We start from the raw sequence: 19,575 nt of genomic DNA, 5'->3' as shown, positions 1-19,575 counted from the left end.
CTTGAGATTCAGTTACTAAAAACAGGTATGTATGATCAGGACACTATCAATATGCTGTTAGTTTTAATGGAGCTTGTCCTAAAGGACAACTATATTTATTTTGAGGGTCAGTATTTTAAGCAGGCCACTGGTGTAGCTATGGGGGCAGCGTGTGCCCCCATATTTGCAAATTGTTATGTCTCATTGGGAACAAGAATGTCTTTAACAGTGGGTTTTATGGGTATATTTCTTGTCGCACTCGATTTTTGGATGACAAATTTCTTGTATGGGATGGCAGTGAAGAGTTGTTAAAATCTTTTTTTGATGACTTCAGTGGTATAGTAGAATTTTTAAAGTTTACCTTTGATTATAGTATGGAACACATTACTTATTTGGATGCGAGTCTGAAGATAAAGGAAAAAGTAGACTAGTTTCAGGAATTCATTGTAAACCAACCTTTTCAAATTTGTATCTGGATTTTGATAGCATTCCTATTCACAAAAAAGTCCATTGTTAAGGGGTAGTTCATGAGGGCTGCCCAAATGGTGAGTGAGAATGAGGCTTAAAAGGCAGATGTGGGTTTTATTTCCCAAATGTTTATAAAGAGGGGATACACTAGTAGATTGGTGAGCAAGGTGACTAAGGAAGTAGTAAAACATTCTGTCACCTCTAGCTAAAATTATGGAGGTGTGGATACATACAGCTCATGCACTACCTCACACAGAACAAGCTGATGTCCAACTTTCAGCATGGCTTTAAGCCACACCACAGTACTACTTCTGCCCTCCTCTCTTTCTCTAACGCCATTAACCACAACCGCAATAACAAACTATCCTCAGCACTCTTTCTAGATCTATCCAAGGCTTTTGACATGGTTGACCACAAAATGCTTATAAATACCTTGAAGACCTTCTCCTTAAACAACTATGCACTCCAGTGGTTTCAATCCTACCTGCAGGCAGATATCAGGCAGTCCTATGGCAGGACAAGCTATCATCTCACCTACCCATCATATTAGGAGTCCCCCAGGACTCAATACTAGGACCCCTTCTTTTCTCCATCTTTATCAATGACTTTCATTCAGTCATCCCAGATGCTACCTGCACTCAATATGTGGATTACTCCACCTTGATTTGTTCTTACACCTCATCAGCTACTCTATTCACATTAACCCAAAATACCTTCAGTACAGTGGAAAAATGGCTCTACAATCAACATCTAATCCTAAACCCCAACAAAACTGAGCTGCTCTTCTTCTCCCACATGCAAGACCCCCCTATCATCCTTCAACATAACCGCCAACAATGGCAATATCATCTCCCCAGAAGCCCAAACTAAACTACTGGGTGTCATAGTTGATAACCTGAAGTTTGATGCGCATATCAATCAAACTATCAAAACCATTAATAAAAAACTTGTCTCTCTTTACAGAATCAAACCTTTTCTTTACCCCACTTACTAGAGCTGCAATTGCCCGTTCCCATCTACTATCAGCTCTTCCCTATGCCTCACCTCTTTTCTCCAACTTAAACAAAACAGATCTTAATAAACTAATCATCCTGCTATAACCATATTGCCAGATTTGCTACTGGCACAGCCTGTGAGACACCACCGTCACAACCTAAATCACTTAGGATGGCTTGAAGTGCCTAGCCTACTGCAGTTCAACCAGCTAATAGTGACACATAAAGTCCTTTACCAACCAGAAAATACACCTGCACTAAAAAATATTAGCCCCTATACCAGCACCCGGCCACTGCGATCATCCACTAGACTCCTAGTTCAAACATACAAATCCAGCTACTCAGCTGGGGACACTCTTTGCCAACTCTGTTGAAAAAACATGCAACAGACTCCCAGCTGACTTGACCCTAGAACCCTCACTAACTCAATTCAAAAACAAATGGTTATGTCCTTGCACTAACCCCGACTAGTGACCTGTCTATTACTTAGATGCCTTACCTTCAACTACTTCTAACTTTTTTCTACCACACCATTTCAGGAAGTGTCAATTGTATAACTGCTGCTCAGTGTGTCTTAAACCTGAATGTAATGTTATGTATGTATAACTTTGAAAATAATGTTATGTTTTGTAAAGTGTTTTATAATAAGTTACTACTAGGTGTGCTAAATGCTGCTATTGCTTATGACTGTAATCTTCTTGAAACTGGCATTTACTAAATGTTCAATGTGCATTATCTTGGAGCTTTTCTCCCCGGGCCTCTGCCGAAAATGGACATATGTCCAGTCGGACTATCCTGGTCAACAAATGTAAAATAAAATAAAAATGCGGGCAGATGGCATTTACAAGCCTATTTTAGGCAGGTCAGATGGAGAAGATTTGAGATTGGACGTTTTACAGAAAGCCAAAATAGATCAGCCCAATAGGAAGCTTAGTTTCATCACAACTTTCATTTTGGACGCTGAGGGAGTTGCTGGAATCCTTAGGTGTAATTGGGAAATTCTATAATATGATCATCACATTGCACAAAGAGTGGGGTCTGCCCCTGTGATTGTTTACAGAAAGGATAGATCTTTTAAAAATCTGCTAGAGTCCAAGGGACATGAGGATTCAACTGTTCTAGGAGATGGGGGGATTTTAGATGCGGTATGGGGAATTGCTGTAGGAACATAGCAGAGACCTCAGAATATTTTAAGTTAAATGGTGTGAACATTCACATAACAGGGCATTTCAACTGTTGCAGCCAAAATGTGGTATACCTGGCTAAGTGCTAGTCATGTCCCTCCTTTTATGTGGGGAAAAACCTGTAGATGGTTTAAGGAGAGGTTTAATGAACATCTTTTGGACATCAGAAATAGTAAAATGACCAATGTTTTGAGTAGGCACATATTTGAAAATAAGGACCGCATTTGTAGATTCTCAGTTTTGCAGCAGTTGGTTAAGGATGCTGAGGGGAAGGTGCTTGATGTGCATCTAGACATGTGTGAGTTAAGGTGGTAGCTTAGGTTAAGTGCCACCCAACCACCTGGTATTAACGAAAATGTAAATATTGCTTATATATTGAAATTAAACCATATTTTAGGGTAATGGAATAAGGTGTGGTTTAATGCCATTATATGTATTTTAATGCATAACAACAAGGAAGTAGTTTTTATGTCATGTTTTGATGTGAATGTAATATGTATTTTAGGCATTTTTTATGTGCTTTTGGGTTGATTGCTGATTATCCAATTGGTCCATTGGGTGTGGTTTTGTATAAAAGGACTGGGTTATGGAAATGGCATTGTTCTGAAGAAGTCCCCTCAGTAGGGAAGAAAACACTAAACCAGTGTGTGTTTATGTGAATAAAGTTGCTATTGGTTCCGACCTGCTGGTGTGAAGTTTCTTTTGGATTTAGTACGTGGATTGTGGAGGTATTTTGTTAAATCATTTAAAGCCAAGAAAGACATTATGTAGTTGAAAGAGGTTCTGGAAAAGGATTTGGCGATTTTCTTTTTCTGTTATTTTTTATAACGTAAATGTTTTCACATAAACAAGAAGTGTAGAAAATGTTCATTTTTTGTTCCTTTTAAAGAATTTGGCAAAATATATTAATTTGGAATAACTACAGTAGTAATATGGTGATGATGTAATAGTGATATTGTGACGATGTAAGCATTCTACTGCTTTAAGTTTCCTTGTGTTTTGTACAGGGCTTGCTCGAAACACAAGATTCGAGGGACTCGTCTGTTTTCAGTGATGAGGAATTTCCCAAGGGAAATCTTCAAAGGTGAGCCTGCTTTTTCACATGTTGTTTGCCTGCTTTTGTTGTGTGGGCTTTGAGACAACAAAGATTAATCAGTAAACTGAGACTTGTATGAAAGTGTATTCTTTGGAAGATGAGAGATTTCATAATGATTACATATGGGTAGATATTAAGTTTGATATAAATGCATTTGTTCATATTTCTAGGCTAGTGTCCTACATACATCTTTGTTATGGGTAAAGTGAGGTCATCCTAGTATATTTGTAACAAAAACATCTCTCTCTCTCACTCGAACATGTTTATGCTTTGAAGAAAAAAATGATATATTTATTTCCTAACAGTTTAAGTGAACTTATCCATTCAGAAATTGTGGATTAATTGCAGACTTTTTTCCAACAAGGACCAGGCCGCAGGAAAACAGTAATTCATGTATACATTTTGATAATTGGCTTAACTATGCTGGGTATTACCCACTTACAGAGGAACAGTAGTATATGTCAAATGTGAGGCAGTGTGATAGTCATAAGGCATAGAAGTTATGTAACGTCATACAAAGCACTGGAGATCATACAAAAGAATTAAGTAACAATTTGAAGAGAACATGGCCAAAATAAATCCTGCATTGTAAAAGAAATATGTAAGATTTTTTAGCAGAATGGAATGGTTTGCATTTGGAGCACTTTGTCTGTAAATACACAAGTGAAACAGTTCATAGTTCTATGAAAATTCACAGTCCATTGGAAAAGAAAAAACACACATTATCTTCATGCTGCACCCAGATTCATGCTGCACCCAGACGGAAGGGTCAGTATTCTGTGTCCCTGGAGCAGATAAAGGAACAGTTTTCATGTAAATAGAAGCATAGAAAGTATTTTGCAGCACATTTATGTGCCTGGTCACAAAGTTGGTATGGGGTAGTAGGGAGGGAGTGGTATAAGGGTCAATCTGCCGTGCATCATCTGTTTGTTTACTTGGCAAGCCCACTCGGTGAAGTGCTGATTTTTTGAGGTTATCTGAGAGCACTGTCTTGAGTTACAAACCCTATCCCATGCCTTTTCAGTTCAGAAAGCAGCTGTTCAACAATTCAAAGCCTTAATCGTCCGTGTTAAGTGCACCAGTAGGAAACTAGTGGCATAGGATGGAAAAGTTGGTCTGGGTTAGTCAGTTGATGCAAGTGACTGCAAACAATATTTATGTAATGAAAGCGGTTAAATGAAGTCATACTGGTAACTTTACCAGGTCATAGACAAGCATAAGGCTAGCTGTCCTTCCACGCCATTTTAAGCTTAGCCAATTTCTCTTTCAAAGGTGAGACTCAAACCCTGTATCTTGTGACTGCGAGTTAATACCTTGGTCATTATACCAAGCTCCAACCTGTAAGTAACACATTATTTTTAGTCTGAGCCTATGAAATGCACATAACTTCATATATTAGCTGCCCTTGCAGGCCATTTTGAGTCTCTTCATTTTCCTTAAGGTGAGAATCGAGTCCTTGCATTTGTGAGGTAAGCACTTTAACCAGTATGCCATTCCCCAATGAGATAACTAGTCTGCAAGCTGTTACATGCCTAGCCAACAATCAGTGACTGAAGGTGAGAATTACACCCTTTACTTTGTGTCTGTGAGGTAAACACCTTAACCATTATACCATCTCCAGCTGCAGTGAGAACTTCATCCCCTTTATGCCAACTCTATAACCCCCCAGTTATGTCAGATCTGAGTTATTCTCAGGAGGTACAATTGTTGAGGCTAAGAATGGATTGTTTAGTTGCTGCTTTGAAACTAGGGAAGCTAATTTGTTTATTTCAGTGGTTTGCTAACTTGGTCTTTTTGGTTCTAAGGTAAAAATTTAGAAACCAATCAGTTGCTGTTAAGCTGGATCTCCTGATCCTTAGATTGTGTTAATTGGTTAGTAGTAGTTGCCTGGTAATATGTCATCTGAGTAGTCATTGTGTGTGGGGAAAGGCTAGGCATATGCTAGTTTATGGATTAAAACAGTTTACAGCTTACTGTATAAGGTCATCCAATTTAATTCTGTACGTGTTTGTATGGCAGTGTAGATTGCTAGATGACTTTGGTTTTCTATTGGTTGTGGGTCCATACATTAGTTTAGATAAGAATAGTTGTTATTTTGCTCTTGTCTTTGATTCAACTGACAAGTAATTAAATATCCCACGTAGAACGTCCCTACTTTTGCAGATATCTTACATGGTGACCTGGTTATGATTTTAAAAGTTAATTTTGTGGTCAGTGTGATATCTGTTGTTTCCATGCGGTTACTAATTCAATGGAATCTGATACTCCCTGGATTAATTTTAATTTGTTATTAAAGTGAGGATTGTGAAAAAAACAGAAGTTTTTTATTTTCCATTTAGTATGCATTTATTCTGTTTTATCCAACAGTTAAGTGTTGTAAACTGTTTTGGAGGTCTGTAATAAGGATTTATATATGCTATTTAGCTGAGTGCAGCAGTTATGATCCATTTCCATACTGTGCACAATTTCTTTTCCATTTGTGTGATGATGCATCAACTCCATGAATGTGTTTGAATAGTAGGGGTTGCAGCATTTATGCTTTAGTTAAGCATGCATTAACTATGTAGGTGTGAGAGGTTTTATTTTGCCTTTGAACTGAGGGAATTTAGTCCCTGAGATAGTTTGTGAACCAATGTACAATTCTTGGAGAGCACCCAAGGTTATGTAATCTTGGCATTAATATTTTTGCATTATCATATCAAAAGACTTTGGAATACTGCAGTAATAACAGGGCATCATTAGTGTCTAACACTGTTCACCTTAATACTCTAAATTTGTGCACCAGTTTATGTTGTTCTTTGATGTCTACCTTGACTGTCCCTAAATTAGCATCAGTGAATAGATTGTAGTCATCCAATTACAATTTTTTCACATTTTTGATATTGCAACTCTGTTTTGCCACTTTGGAACTGTTTGCTGGACAATATTGTTGACAGGCCAATGAATAAAAAGAGACATGTTTGTAAATGGTTTGACTGGTGTTGGATATACCAGTTACAGAAAACGGTTCTAATTTCTTTTTAAGTTAAGTTCTTTATTGCTAAGCACTGGGTAAAAGAATACAGAAGATCAACTTGAATGTTTGATGTACTTTTATCAGGAAAGCTATATCATCTTTAAAAATGTTCAAAGATAGTTTTAAGGGATTCTGAGAAATTTCCTAATATTTTGAAAAGTCTCTTTACTCACTGTGTTATCAGAACTATAACCAAAGACCACATAAAGTTAATTTTTGATTATAAATTTCTTCACATGTAATGATTAGTTCTAGTACATGGTCTAGTCTAGGCCTGCTGACTTTTAAGTCAGGTGGGAGGGTGGCGTAATGGTTAAGGTGCTTACCTTAGAAACACAAGGTGTAGGCTTTGATTCTCACAGGGGGTAATTGGCTAGGCTTAAAGTAGTCCATGAGGGCAGTTAGCCTAGTAATAATCTATGAATCTGCTTGGGGGTACGATTTCTTGCTTCTCCTTTCCAGAAGGAGGCTGTAAGTTACAAACCAGTGTTGCTGGTACTATTTGGCTTAACTATAGCAAGGATAACATGAGTTTGTGCTTGATGGGAAGCTTTCTTGCCTTTAAGTTCTGTACACTTTACAATTGGTGTTTGTCAGATGCTAGTAACAATTTATGTAAAGGTATTAAAAAAAGGATCATTCAATGAATGGGTGTGATATTTTTAGGTGTGCTGACTTCCCTTAGAGTCTGTCATGATGGAAGTAAAATGGGGTCTCTACTCTGCAGCGGAAGAGCCCTACAGCCCATTTGATTCATTCCCTGCCTCGAGGCAGGACCTCTTAGCCTCTTCATTCCATAGGGGTGGGGGAGTTGGGAATTAGGGAGTGAGCCAGTCTGCCAAGTCATTTATACCTTACACATACCCAGCCTAAACTGTGTGCATGGTGTCCATGACATCCGCCATGTGCTGCTCTCTGTTCCCACACAGTTCATCTCAGCTTCATGCAATGTGACGTGAAAGTCACCTAGCAACCTTTTTTCTGCCAGATATACTCCTACACTTGGGTTTGGGTGCTGGTAGTATTTTTTTTTCCATTTATTGCACCCCCTCTGTCTTCTAGTGATAAGCTACTGCCTAATCAGTTGACCCTTTCATTCCGCATCACTGGGGAGAGAGTCAGCCAGGAGAGTCCTCATTCAAATGGTCATCAAGGGTGTTTTGGCTTTTTTTTATTGCTGGATACAACTCCCAGCATGCACTCTGCAAAGCTTCAGGGGAAGTTATACAGTGGGACTTCTGCAAGGGTTATACCTCCAAGTACCCCTACTCATTACAAAGGCAGCATGAGTGACTGTTTTCCCTGCTGTCCACTGGAGGAAGTCCAACAGAAGCAAGTGTCACCAAGTGTGTGCAACCCCAGCAGAGATAAATGGGCTTGACCCCTCATTTCTCCTCCTCCTTGCCTGGTTCCTTTAACGCTGTGGCTGGTAATCACTTTTGTCACCTGAGGTCATTAAGAGTTCCATCCGTCTGCATCCCAGAGCCAGGCTGTCTGGCAGCAGGGGGTGAACCACCATTCTTTCCCCCAGCACTGATGAGCCAATAAATGCCTCAACCCCCCCCCCCACTGCCACCTGGCTCCTCCAGCATGTCATATCACCAATATGATTTCAGACTTGTGTGGTGTGGCGTACATGTAACCAGTTCTTTTAAGTAAGCAGGCTTCTCAAGCAGCATATGAACCACAGAACTGTTCCATATTGTTTTGTACTTATTTTCATTGCCAGTATTTTAAGCCCATTTTTGTTAGTGAAGTAATAATCCCAGAGACGCAGTGGGCAGAAGTGGACTTCTCAGTAGCTTACACTTGCTCTTCCAGTAGTATTAGCTTCTTCATACCACTGAAGTATTTGTTACTCACCAGTACTTCCCATGCTGCTCTGCCGATCACTAGCAGACCGGAGTTCCGCTGTGGCGACCCCTAACCGGGAAAAGCCGAAAGAGACAACAACAACTTCCCATGCTGCTGTTTAGTCATATTAGCAGATTCCTTAACTTAGTCTCCAGCTGCTAATCTGCAACGGTCTTCAAATGAAATTTTCTACATTTATTTCTTTTATTTACTTACATTTGTTCATGGGGGTAGTGCACTTATCTCAAGGGACGATTTGCAGGCACAGGTGAATAGGATCACGTATTGAGCCAAACATATTTATGCTAAAAAATGTGTTTGTGTGTGTGTATATATATCTATATCTATATATCTAAATATATATATATATATATATATATATATTGTGTGTATATATATATATATATATATATATATATATATATATAATATGCATGTTTACAGATGCAAGAATATATGTTACAACATTTACTTCAAGAAGCAGTTAATGTTACAACATAAACGGAATTATGCTTAGCAGAGCTTTTTGGAGAAGATGTAGCCATAATGACTGAGATGACTTGTGCTACAGGGATATCCTTGTACAGAGAGGTATGAAAACATTGGAAGAGGCAAAAAGAACGCAGAGTGCTGCTGGGTGTTATATTTAGAAAGATGTGCAGAGTTATTAAAAATTGGAACATTGCTTTTATTAACTGTGTGATTCTAGAAACCTGTTAAACTGAATTCAGAAAATGACACCCACCAAATTCAGGAAATCTGTTTTTCTGCAATGAGTACAATATTAGTTTTAACTGCATATTGGAATATTAGTCCCCTTTGTACTTTTATGTTTTACTTCACAAGACAGTTTGTGTCTTCAGGGTTTACATGATATTTTAGATGTTGGAACAGAACTGGCTACCTATATATAATGTAAGTATGATTTAAATTTGTTTTCAGGAGGTGAGTGACGAAGTAGATGGATTCAAAAAAGGTATTTATAGATGACTTCTTTTTTATTAAAATGTATTTATTTGATATTTGTTTACCTAGAAAGTCCAACTGGGCCAGCAAGTGCCCACTTTCAGCGGAGGCCCAGGGATAAAAACTCCACAATCAGAATATTACAGACATTAATTACAGAGATTTTAAATTGCAAAGTATCATGTTACACATCAAAACATAGCAGTAAAAAAAGTTTTGTAATGAGAAAAACATAGATTGCACGTTTCATAGTCGAGTGCAATGAAAAACAGTAACACGAGTTGGATAAAGTATGTGAGGAAATTCTCTTTTAGTGATATTATTTGTAGATTAGTATGCGATAAATGAGACCCGAGACAATTCTAATAATATATTTAAAGATATTAGAGATTAGATGACTAGACAGTGAGGGGAAATTGAGTGATGTCAGTATGAGAGAGGCTTTCATGTTATGGTTATAGATGGAAGAAGGATGGAGAGAAGGCGATTATAAGACGAATGCAGGGTAGGGTGCCTTCAGGTAGTTTAGGTGAGTAGGGAGGAAAGAAAAAGTGTCTGACAAAGGGTCTGCAGAGATGAAGTGGGTAAGGTTGAGGTAGTGGGAAAACAAAAAGAGTGCAGTAGGAGGCTGGAGAGGGTTGTGAAGTGTGATCTAGGCTGTTTCACTGCCTTTAATGTTCATGGATGCTGGGTGCTAGGATATGAAACGCTGATAGTGGTTGTTAGGCTTTTGCTGGGTTGATAAGGAAAGTCTTGGGGAGATTTTCTTTTTCTTTTGACTGTAGTTAGCACGTGTATCTTGTCTTCCTCAGTTGGTGAAGCAATTTTTAGCCTGAAACAAAAACTATGTGGTGTCACAGTCCCATGATGTACTCGGAACATTTTTTGCATAAACCTTTTGTGATAAAACATAAATTGTACATTAATTATTCACCATCATGTTCCACAGTTGTACACTTACAGATCCATGTAAAAACAAAACACTTGCATATGCAGTTTTCCTCCACCCTTTGGTTGTATAATGAACTTTTCATCATAGTATTACTTTTCTTTAATGCGAGTTATTTCTGATTCTTATAGGAAGCTCAAGGTTACGGAGTCTTGCGACGGTTACATTTTACCAGTTTCTATCCCAGACTGTACCTCGCCTCTCAAGGAGGTTTAGGTCAGTCAAACCTGGGGTATTTTATGTTTACCCATCAAGTTATACAGATCCCATTTGAAGGAATATAATGCATCGTATGCTGCTTTATCTGCAGGGAGAGTCTATTCCAGAGATGAGGAAGACACTGAGTAAAACATATGTCCTTATTTTGATTTGCTGAAGCAAGTTTAAATTCCTTGTTCTAATATTTATGGGACTGCTTGATTTGTGAAGTACAAGAGATCCGGGATCACTGGGTCCCTGATTTTTCATAAGACAAGGTATAGAGCTTCTTTGAGGACCCTGTAAGACAATGAATGCTGCAGGTGTTTCCTGTGATATTTTGACATTCGGAAATACTAGAGCATGCCTGTTTTTCCAGCTGATTATGATTTTGTTTTGTTATTTCTGTCTTTGCTTTGTATGCATGCTTATGGGCAATTTAGAATATCTGCTTTTTGCAAGCTAAATGTCTCGGAACACATGCCAGATTCTAGTTATATGAATGTGTTGCTGCAACAAAAAGGGTTTCTGTATCTAGTGAAGTCTATCTTCTTGACTTGAGTTTTTTTCTAAAAGATGTACGTTGTTGTGATTTTGTGGGACTTGTTGTAAAACATTGTTTTTTGAGGTGCATTTTACTTTTTTTTTCTACCTGTCCATCATCCTTTTTCTCAGTAGCATAGCTAGGGTGGGGAAAAGGGGCAACTGCCCCAGTTGCAAAGTATTAGGGCTTTATAATTGGCCAATCCTGATCATTCTTTAATGCATACCATATTGCATTTGCAGTCACTGTAGCACTCTGTATGAGGTCTAAACTGTTCGCTACAGTTTAAAACAGAGAAGATGTTTTTTTTTTTTTTTTTTGTTTTGCTTTGTTTAGAAGTAGAACCTGAGTGCTGCAGCAAACCGTGCAGGATATACACTGTAGCAATTGAGGGCCACCATTATTGCTTTGATAGAGCCAGGCTCATATCCCATTTTCTGGCTGCCCCCCCCCCCCCACACACACACACACACACACACACACTTGCTGGTGGTGATCAGCTGACCAGCACCACCACATCCTCCCACAGGATGTTTGAGCTGGCATCTGCTGCTCCCTGCCTTCCTCTTTATCCCACCTTCTCCAAGTCCAGAGCTGCAATTCATACCGAAATTGTTCAAGTCATAGTTAAGGCATTATCTTTCTGCACCCTGGAGCAAGGCAGAAAAAAGTTTTTTTAGAAGTTTAGATTTTTTAGATAACTTGAAAAAAAATTGTAAATGCATTTCTGTGTTTTGTCTGTTCATTTTGTCCTCTGTGCATTTTAGTATCAGTTTTGCATTATCAAACCTGTTGAAGTGCCCTTTTACTTCAGTGGTGTCATTTATAGGCAATGTCTGTTGTATGTTGTTGCCCCCTAACCTAAATAATTGATACCCCCCCTTTTGGCCTCAAGCCCTCATTGAACCAAACATAATTACTTCTGTGGTGTGCTAGCAAGTTAAAATGAAAATACCTTTTTTATTAATAATATTCTTAGTTTTGAATATAGTATTTTGGAGATGCTCTAAGCAGTGCATTTTTGATTTTGATTAAATTGATTTAGATTTTTGAGAAGCTGTATATACTGTCTTGATATCTTGTTTATTCTCATTTCATTGTGTTTTTGTGCTGCCTTTCAGTCCCCCAAGCAGAGAATTCATTTTTCTTTTACTTCTGTGTACACTATTGTAGAGGCTGTAAAATAGTGGCACTTGCTGAACATGTAAGGTGTCTCCATGTTACAGAGAGATGGAGAGCAGATTACAGTCCTGGTGACCAAATTCATCGGACACGTCTGTGTACTGACGATGTCTACACCCTAGGGCAAGGGATGGGGGAGCAAGTGGCCACGGTCTGCTCAGTTATCCTCAGTTGTGGGGGTGCCCTTCCTTCTGCAGCATGACTGCCCCTAGGGAAAACCAAGGCATGGAGAACCCCTAGAGTAGACCAAGGCATGGATCTAGTGCTGTGAAGTGCAGAGGACCGGTATCCCAGCATCCTGAGCAGCCCTTGGTGTTGTACCTGAATTTTAGCCTGTAAATGGAAGGACATGTCATTAAGACAGTGTTGCAAGCCCCATGTCAGGTGTGCACTCATCAGCCACCCTGTCAAGGTTAAAGGTATACAAAAGATCCCAGTCCCACCAGATAATGGCCTGGTCACCTACTTACCCTTACTAGGTCCTCTTCATTGTCCTCAGATACCAGGAGAAGCAGGAAACAAAGGTACCGCTATGCAATGAGAAGGTTGTTTGCACAAACACTGCAAACACCACACACCTAACACCACCCACCCACACCTGTACAACACACTCCTACTTATACGGAGGTTCTCAACAAAAACATATGTAAACAAAAGAGACCTCCAATGCAAAAATGCATGCACATCACAACCCACAGCACCAAACACCACACACATACTCACACCTATAGGTACTCTCCTCAGATAGCACCCACTCTACCATCCCTGACTGCTCTTCCGCAGATTCTGACAACGATGGATGAACAATTTCCTGTGGTTTCTCCTGCTAGTCTGGTTGATATGGTCATCATGAGATAGTGTAGTAACTGCCTCATATACATGGACAACCATCTACTACTACCACCTAGGAACACTGTACGTGAGAGATGCAATTACATTAAGAACTTAGAATCCTTGTTGTCTCGATTACAAGCCAGTACATCTGGTACTATGAAGGCTGTATGCACAAACACTACAAACACCACACCACGAACACCACCCACACCTGTACAGCACACTCCTACATATGTGGAGGTTTTCAACAAAAACATAAAACAAAAGGGGTCTCTGAAGCAAAAAAACACACACACATCACAACCCACCGCACCAAGCACCACACATAATACACATGCCTGTGTCTTCCAGCCTCTAAGGCCCAGTCACAATCCCAACATATACTAGTCATAGGAGACTCTATTGTGGGACACACAAATGTGCCCCTCATCAGGCTAGACAAGGGGAAAGTCACAGTAAGTTGCTTAGGTGGCAGAATCCACCATATCACGCACGCACTTAAGTCTCTTAACAACAGGTACTGTTATGACTGTCATAGTCAGTGTTGGTGTGAATGACTTGAGACATACCTCCCTGGACTATATGGAGAGAGACATGCTTGAGCTCTTGGACTATATGTCCCAGGCAGGTATGCCCATAGCCTTAAGCAACATCCTACCATCACCCAGAATGATGCCTCAGTTCAAACAGAAAATTATTGACTTTAACAGTTTGGGTTAGTTTCTGGTTTCATTCCAAGGGGATCCAGTATCTGACAGCCTGGAAGGACATGACTGACAGACCACGATGCTTTGTCAGAGATGGCCTTCATCTGTCGCTCCTGGGCTTCAGGCTTCTGACAAAGGCTCTTGCCTCCCCTATAGTGCCTTTTTTAGGAAAAGTCATGAGTGCAAAATTGCCAACATGAAAAATTCTTCTAAATGAAATTTAAAGGTCTTGCTGCTAAACGCTAGGAGTCTTAGCATGAAACTGCACTCATTGCAAGCATTCCTCACCTTGGAGAATGCAGACATTTGTGCAGTCACTGAAACCTGGTTCAAAGCTATGGAGAGCACCTTAGCCTTACCAGGTTACTCATCCTACCATACTTTCACACCCCAAAAGGAGGGCTGCAAAGCCAAAGGAGGTGGACTTCAATATTTATCAAAGGCGTACACACCTCCAGGCTGGTCAAATGGTGTGACGCACAGGAGATGCTCCAAAGTGCAGTTAACTGTTGACAAAACACCTATTCAAATCATAGATGACTCAGGATGCCCACTGTACCTATCTGGAGTTACTTTAATCCATCAAGATTCAACCCTCTACCCTGATCCTGGGTGGCTTTTAATTACCAAACCATAGAGTGAAAGACTTACTCTAGCCCAAACATGAATTCCCAGAGATTCCTTAACTTCATCAGTGCCAGTGCATTGGATCAGCTGGTTGACACCCCTATAAGAGGTGAAAATATCCTGGACCTAGTACTTATCCACATGAGCAGCCACTGCAGCACCCCTACAGTGTCATCCTCCTTGGTAAGATCCGACCATAAAGCAGTCACTTTTGAAGTCGCCATCTCCCCTGATCCCCTCCCCCCTTGTCAGTGTCAAACAAAAAAACTTTTCCAAAGCTGACTACAATCTCCTGAGAGCAGGTATAAGAAGCTTCACAGCCACCATCCCTTCAGGTGGAACTAGCACTCACGTCCAAGACTACATCAAAAAACTATGTGAGTGACTCAACAATACCTGGTAGGACCAAATAATTTTCTTTAAGGAAGAGTAAACCTCTGTTTGGTAGACAGCAGCAGTAAAACTCTATAATAAAAGGAAAATGTTGCTGTCCAGGACCAAGAAGAAGCAGGTGTCAAGTTGGAAGCAATCTCTCCTTTGAGCAAGCAAATAAAGTCACTGGTGAAATCCTCTAAGGCTAACTTCGAGTCCAAATTGACCACATCCACTAAGGATAGTTACAATGCCTTCTTCATATATGTCCGCAGTCTCAAAGGTAACACCCAAATCTGCTCTGAACTGATGGTCAACAACACCATATACACAAACTCCGTAGATTTAACCAACCTGCTGGCAGACAGGTTCAGTGAAAACTTCACCCCTCTGTACCCTAGCAGTAAACCAGGACATTCCCAGCACTGACCCCTTCCCCTCATCACCAGGGAGCTAGTCTTTAAATGCTCTCTCAAAGGCAAAAAATAGTCTCCATGGGACCTGAAAACATCCCTGGCTGCATCCTACATGAACTCAAGCATGAGCTCTCAGCACCATTATGCACCCTATTCAACCAAGACCTGAACACCAGCTTCATCCCAGCTGAATGGAGGATAGCCACTGTCATGCCTCTACACAAAGATGGAGCATCCATTGACCCAGGCAATTATAGGCCAATCAGCCTAACTAGCGTGATCTGCAAGGCCTTGGAATGCATTATCATGGACTTTACAAACCAGGACATTAGCAAGCTCCAAATGCTTGACCCCCACACAGTTTGGTTTTGTCAAGGGGAGATCATGACTGTTAAACTTTGTCGACTTCTTTGAAAGTCAACAAAGCCATGGACAAGAGGAAGACTCTGCATACCACCTACCTTGACCTCGCCAAAGCCTCCAACACTATTCCCCACTCAGGCATAATAGATAAACTCTCCCAGCTAAGCATCAACCCATATGTTACCAGATGGACAGCTAGCTGGCTCACTGATAGAACCCACTTAGTCAAAACAGGGGAAGCCACCTCTAGTACTAAACCCATAACGAGTGGCATACCCCAAGGACCAGTCTTGGGTCCTCTACTGTTTGGGATATACTTTTCTGAGGTGCAACCCAAAACCAGTTGTCTGTGGCTGACCAAGTTTGCAGATGACTGCAAGATGGTTGGTGTCTTAAATTCCCCTAATGATGTGAATGTCCTCCAAGAGGGCCTTACCCAACAAACTGACTGGTGTCAAAAGCATGGCCTGAAAACTGAATGCCAAGAAATGCATCATTATCCCCCTCTGGGGAAAATGACATCCCCACTAATTATCACATTAATAACGCACTAGTCATGAGGGAATTGGGCACCCAGGTTGATATCAACCTGACTTTTGACCACCACATTGCTGCCGATGTTCTTCGTGTTTCACTGTTGCACTCATCACATTTGGGTTATCCCTGCCAGGGTAGCCCCTCAGTTGGCCCAAATACCAGAGGCTTAGTATTTCTGCATTGGTTGCTGTCGCTCCAGGACTGACGTCCAGTCATCAGTGTAATAAATTAAGGCAGCCAACATCATTACATCAGTCTTTCTTGACGAGGAAGCAGAAGCAGTTTGCATGAGTGCCGGTCAGCTGTTACCTGAGTTTTTCATTTCCGAATTGAAGTTGAAGTCTTGACCACCACATCCAGGAACAAGGAGGTCATAACATCCCTCTACTCCTCCCTTATCAGACCGATTATCAAGTACAATGCCCCCTTCGGCATGTACCGTGCCAAGCACAGGCAGCAGCTGGAGAGACCACAGAGGTTCCTGACCAGGGTCTCAAACACCTAGTCTATATAGATAGGCTAAATAAAAGCCCTGTCCCTCTACTCAGTCTTGTACAGACTGCTCAGAGGTGACCTGTGTCTGGCGTATAAGGTCATCTGAGACCCAGCCTTGATGGAGTTGCTGCATATCTGTAAGTCAAACTCCACTTGCGCAACCCACATGCAAGGCCTCAACCTGGTCTGTGGCATTAGTAGAACTTGTTGGCAGGATTGATTTGTGTCCCCATGACTCCCCCCATCTGTGGAATAGACTCCCTGTCCATGTCAAGCAATGAACATCACTAGCCCTGTTTCAGAGGAACCTGGATGAGAAACAGAAAAATACACCTCTGGGATCCCACCTTTGTCCCTGCTGGACAGGGGAAACATTTGCTGATTTTGTGAGAATACGGGCAAAATTCTTGGCTAGGCTTATAAAGGGCTCTGGGCCAATAGCCTGGTATCATCCTATGACATATGAACCTATGAATGGAGGTTGATTGGGCGCAAGGTGTCTGTCCGTCTGTGTGTGCGTGTGCGTGTGTGTGTGTGTATGTATGTATGTATGTATATGTGTATATATATATATATATATATATATATATATATATATATATATATATATATATATGTGTGTGTGTGCGTGTGTATGTATGTATGTGTGTGTGTGGTTTACTTATTGAAAACAATTATTTTTCAAGGTCACATGTATGGCTGTTAATACACTACACACAACTGAACAAAAATTATCTGGTACAGATACAAGCTATTTCTTTTTTCCAGATTGATGAATCTTCATACAAAGTGTTTTTTCCCTAATTTTGCATGCTGATATTGTTTAGAATATTTTTTAAAATTAAACTTCTGTGCACACCAGTTGCATCAGTAAATATGCTTCCCTTAGGCTAGCAAGTGTTTATTGAGCTTTGGGCATGCAGATGTTTTCCTGTCACATTTCACACAATTTTATTTTGTTATGATGTCCGTGCTAGGCTGGCAGTTCTTACTGACTTATGTTTTGCTTTTCCAGAGCAGTGTCTGTGACCTCAATGTCAGACTTCCAGCGCTTAATGGACAGCTCTCCTTTCCTTCCTGAGAAGGAGTTTGGTGATGGGGATGACACAAGTCCACCTTTGTCACCTGACGACTTGAAGTATATAGATGAATTCCATAACAAGAAGTGGGGTTACTCCCCAAGGCGCCAAAGCAGACCCAGAGAGGGGCATTTTGAGGCCTGGCCAGAAAGGACAGAAAATGAGGAAGTAGTCAATGTGTCAACTTCAGATTCATTCCAAGAATCCTCATGGTGTCTTACTACAAGTGTCACCATGACTACCAGTACAATTAGCACCCCTGATACCTGCCAGAAGCAGCCACTGTGGAACAATATTGTTTCTGATAAAACGGGTGTCCGGGTACTTCACAGCCCTCCTCTTATTAGGAGATTTGATAATCCTGTTTCTGGTAAGGAAAAGAAGAACATGGTTGATCCCGACTTCTTGTTTTCTGCGACCAAAACCAAAGGGAATGTCTGTGAGACAAAAGGTAGCTCTCAGGATTTGTTTGAAAGGTGGCCTTGTGAACATGATAGGCATAAAGATCTATTACAGGGTTCTCTGCACCCCCCAGAGCACCCTATTTGTAGCTCAGTTGACTTTGCATCCTCTTTGCATGAACTTGGCCTGTCTAGGAACATGAGTGACGATATGAAAGAGGCAGCATTTTCAGTGAGGCATGCTATACGTTCTACATCAGTAGAGCGTCAGTTTAAGGACACAGCTTGCCAGACTAATGGGGTCAGGACTACTGGGACACAAACTACTCAGACCATTAATGTTGGCCTTCAGACAGACAGTTTACGTAGCATCACCAGCAGTCCACACAAGTGTCTGACGCCAAAAGGAGGCTCTACACCTGCTTCATCACCATCAAGGAGCTTACGGAGTAAACAGATCATTTCTGGAGTTGAAAAGGTCCAGGGCAAGTTTGAACGGGCATGCTGTTCCCCCAAGTATGGCTCTCCAAAACTACAGAGGAAAATTTCTCTAAAGTCAGATCAACCAAATCGGGTTTTGCCCAATGTGGCACAGAAGGGTTTCAGTGAGTCTGCTTGGGCAAGGTCAACTACCACACGGGAGAGTCCAGTTCACACAACAATTAATGATGGCCTTTCTAGTTTGTTCAATATTATCGATCACACCCCTGTGGCTTATGACACTTTTCAGAAGCTTTCTAGGTCGTCCTGCAGATCTAGGTCAGCTGAACCAAGATCAAATTATGGCGTTGTGCAGGAGTTTCTGAAGAATGTCCGTGAGAGATCACCAAGCCCTGTGCGTGTAAATGTGGTGCCACGAAGAGAAATGACCGCGGCTTCTGCTGGGCTTAAACAGGATTTATCTGCTGCACCAGGGTATTCCTTTACAGAAAATGCTGCCAAAATTCTAAATAAAAGACTTGTTGAGCAGGCCCTAATGGAGGATACAAAACGATGCCCTCATGATCAGATAACTAGCAAGAAAGACAGAGCAGAAGAAATGGCTGGAGCCCAGATCTCATCTATTGAGGTAACTGATTAAGATACAAGATGTTTACATTTATAGGACATGTGTAGTGATGGTTGTGTTGCTATTAAAACTTAGTAAATGGTGCTTTTTTTCTTTGTTTGTTTGCTATTTCATTCCTTATTCATTCTTGACATGTCCGTGAAATCTGTGAAATGTGAACTGCAGAATTGTTCTAGTAAAACTGCTATCAATTTTTTTAATGTTGAAGGTTTTGAAATACTATGGGGATTTTGAGACATTTTGT

The 19,575-nt window shown here is 40.6% G+C and overlaps 1 protein-coding gene across 5 annotated transcripts in view; it reads left to right on the top strand.

Moving 5' to 3' along the window:
• Positions 1 to 19,575, top strand: part of MTCL1 (microtubule crosslinking factor 1) — a gene marked incomplete in the record, with an annotated part of 739,795 nt that overhangs the window by 611,186 nt on the left and 109,034 nt on the right. For 4 of the 5 annotated variants that reach the window (XM_044066530.1, XM_044066528.1, XM_044066527.1 and 1 more), the window contains 2 exon segments: positions 3,634 to 3,710; positions 17,798 to 19,331. In XM_044066530.1, the coding sequence (XP_043922465.1) occupies positions 3,634 to 3,710; positions 17,798 to 19,331 (1,611 nt within the window). 5 annotated transcript variants of the gene reach the window in all.

Source organism: Protopterus annectens, chromosome 3.part1, assembly GCF_019279795.1.
Source record: "Protopterus annectens isolate FY-2018-M chromosome 3.part1, PAN1.0, whole genome shotgun sequence".
Classification (NCBI taxonomy): domain Eukaryota; kingdom Metazoa; phylum Chordata; order Ceratodontiformes; family Protopteridae; genus Protopterus; species Protopterus annectens.
The sequence above is the reverse complement of the archived record's forward strand: the minus strand, read 5'-3'. Positions and strand labels throughout refer to the sequence as shown.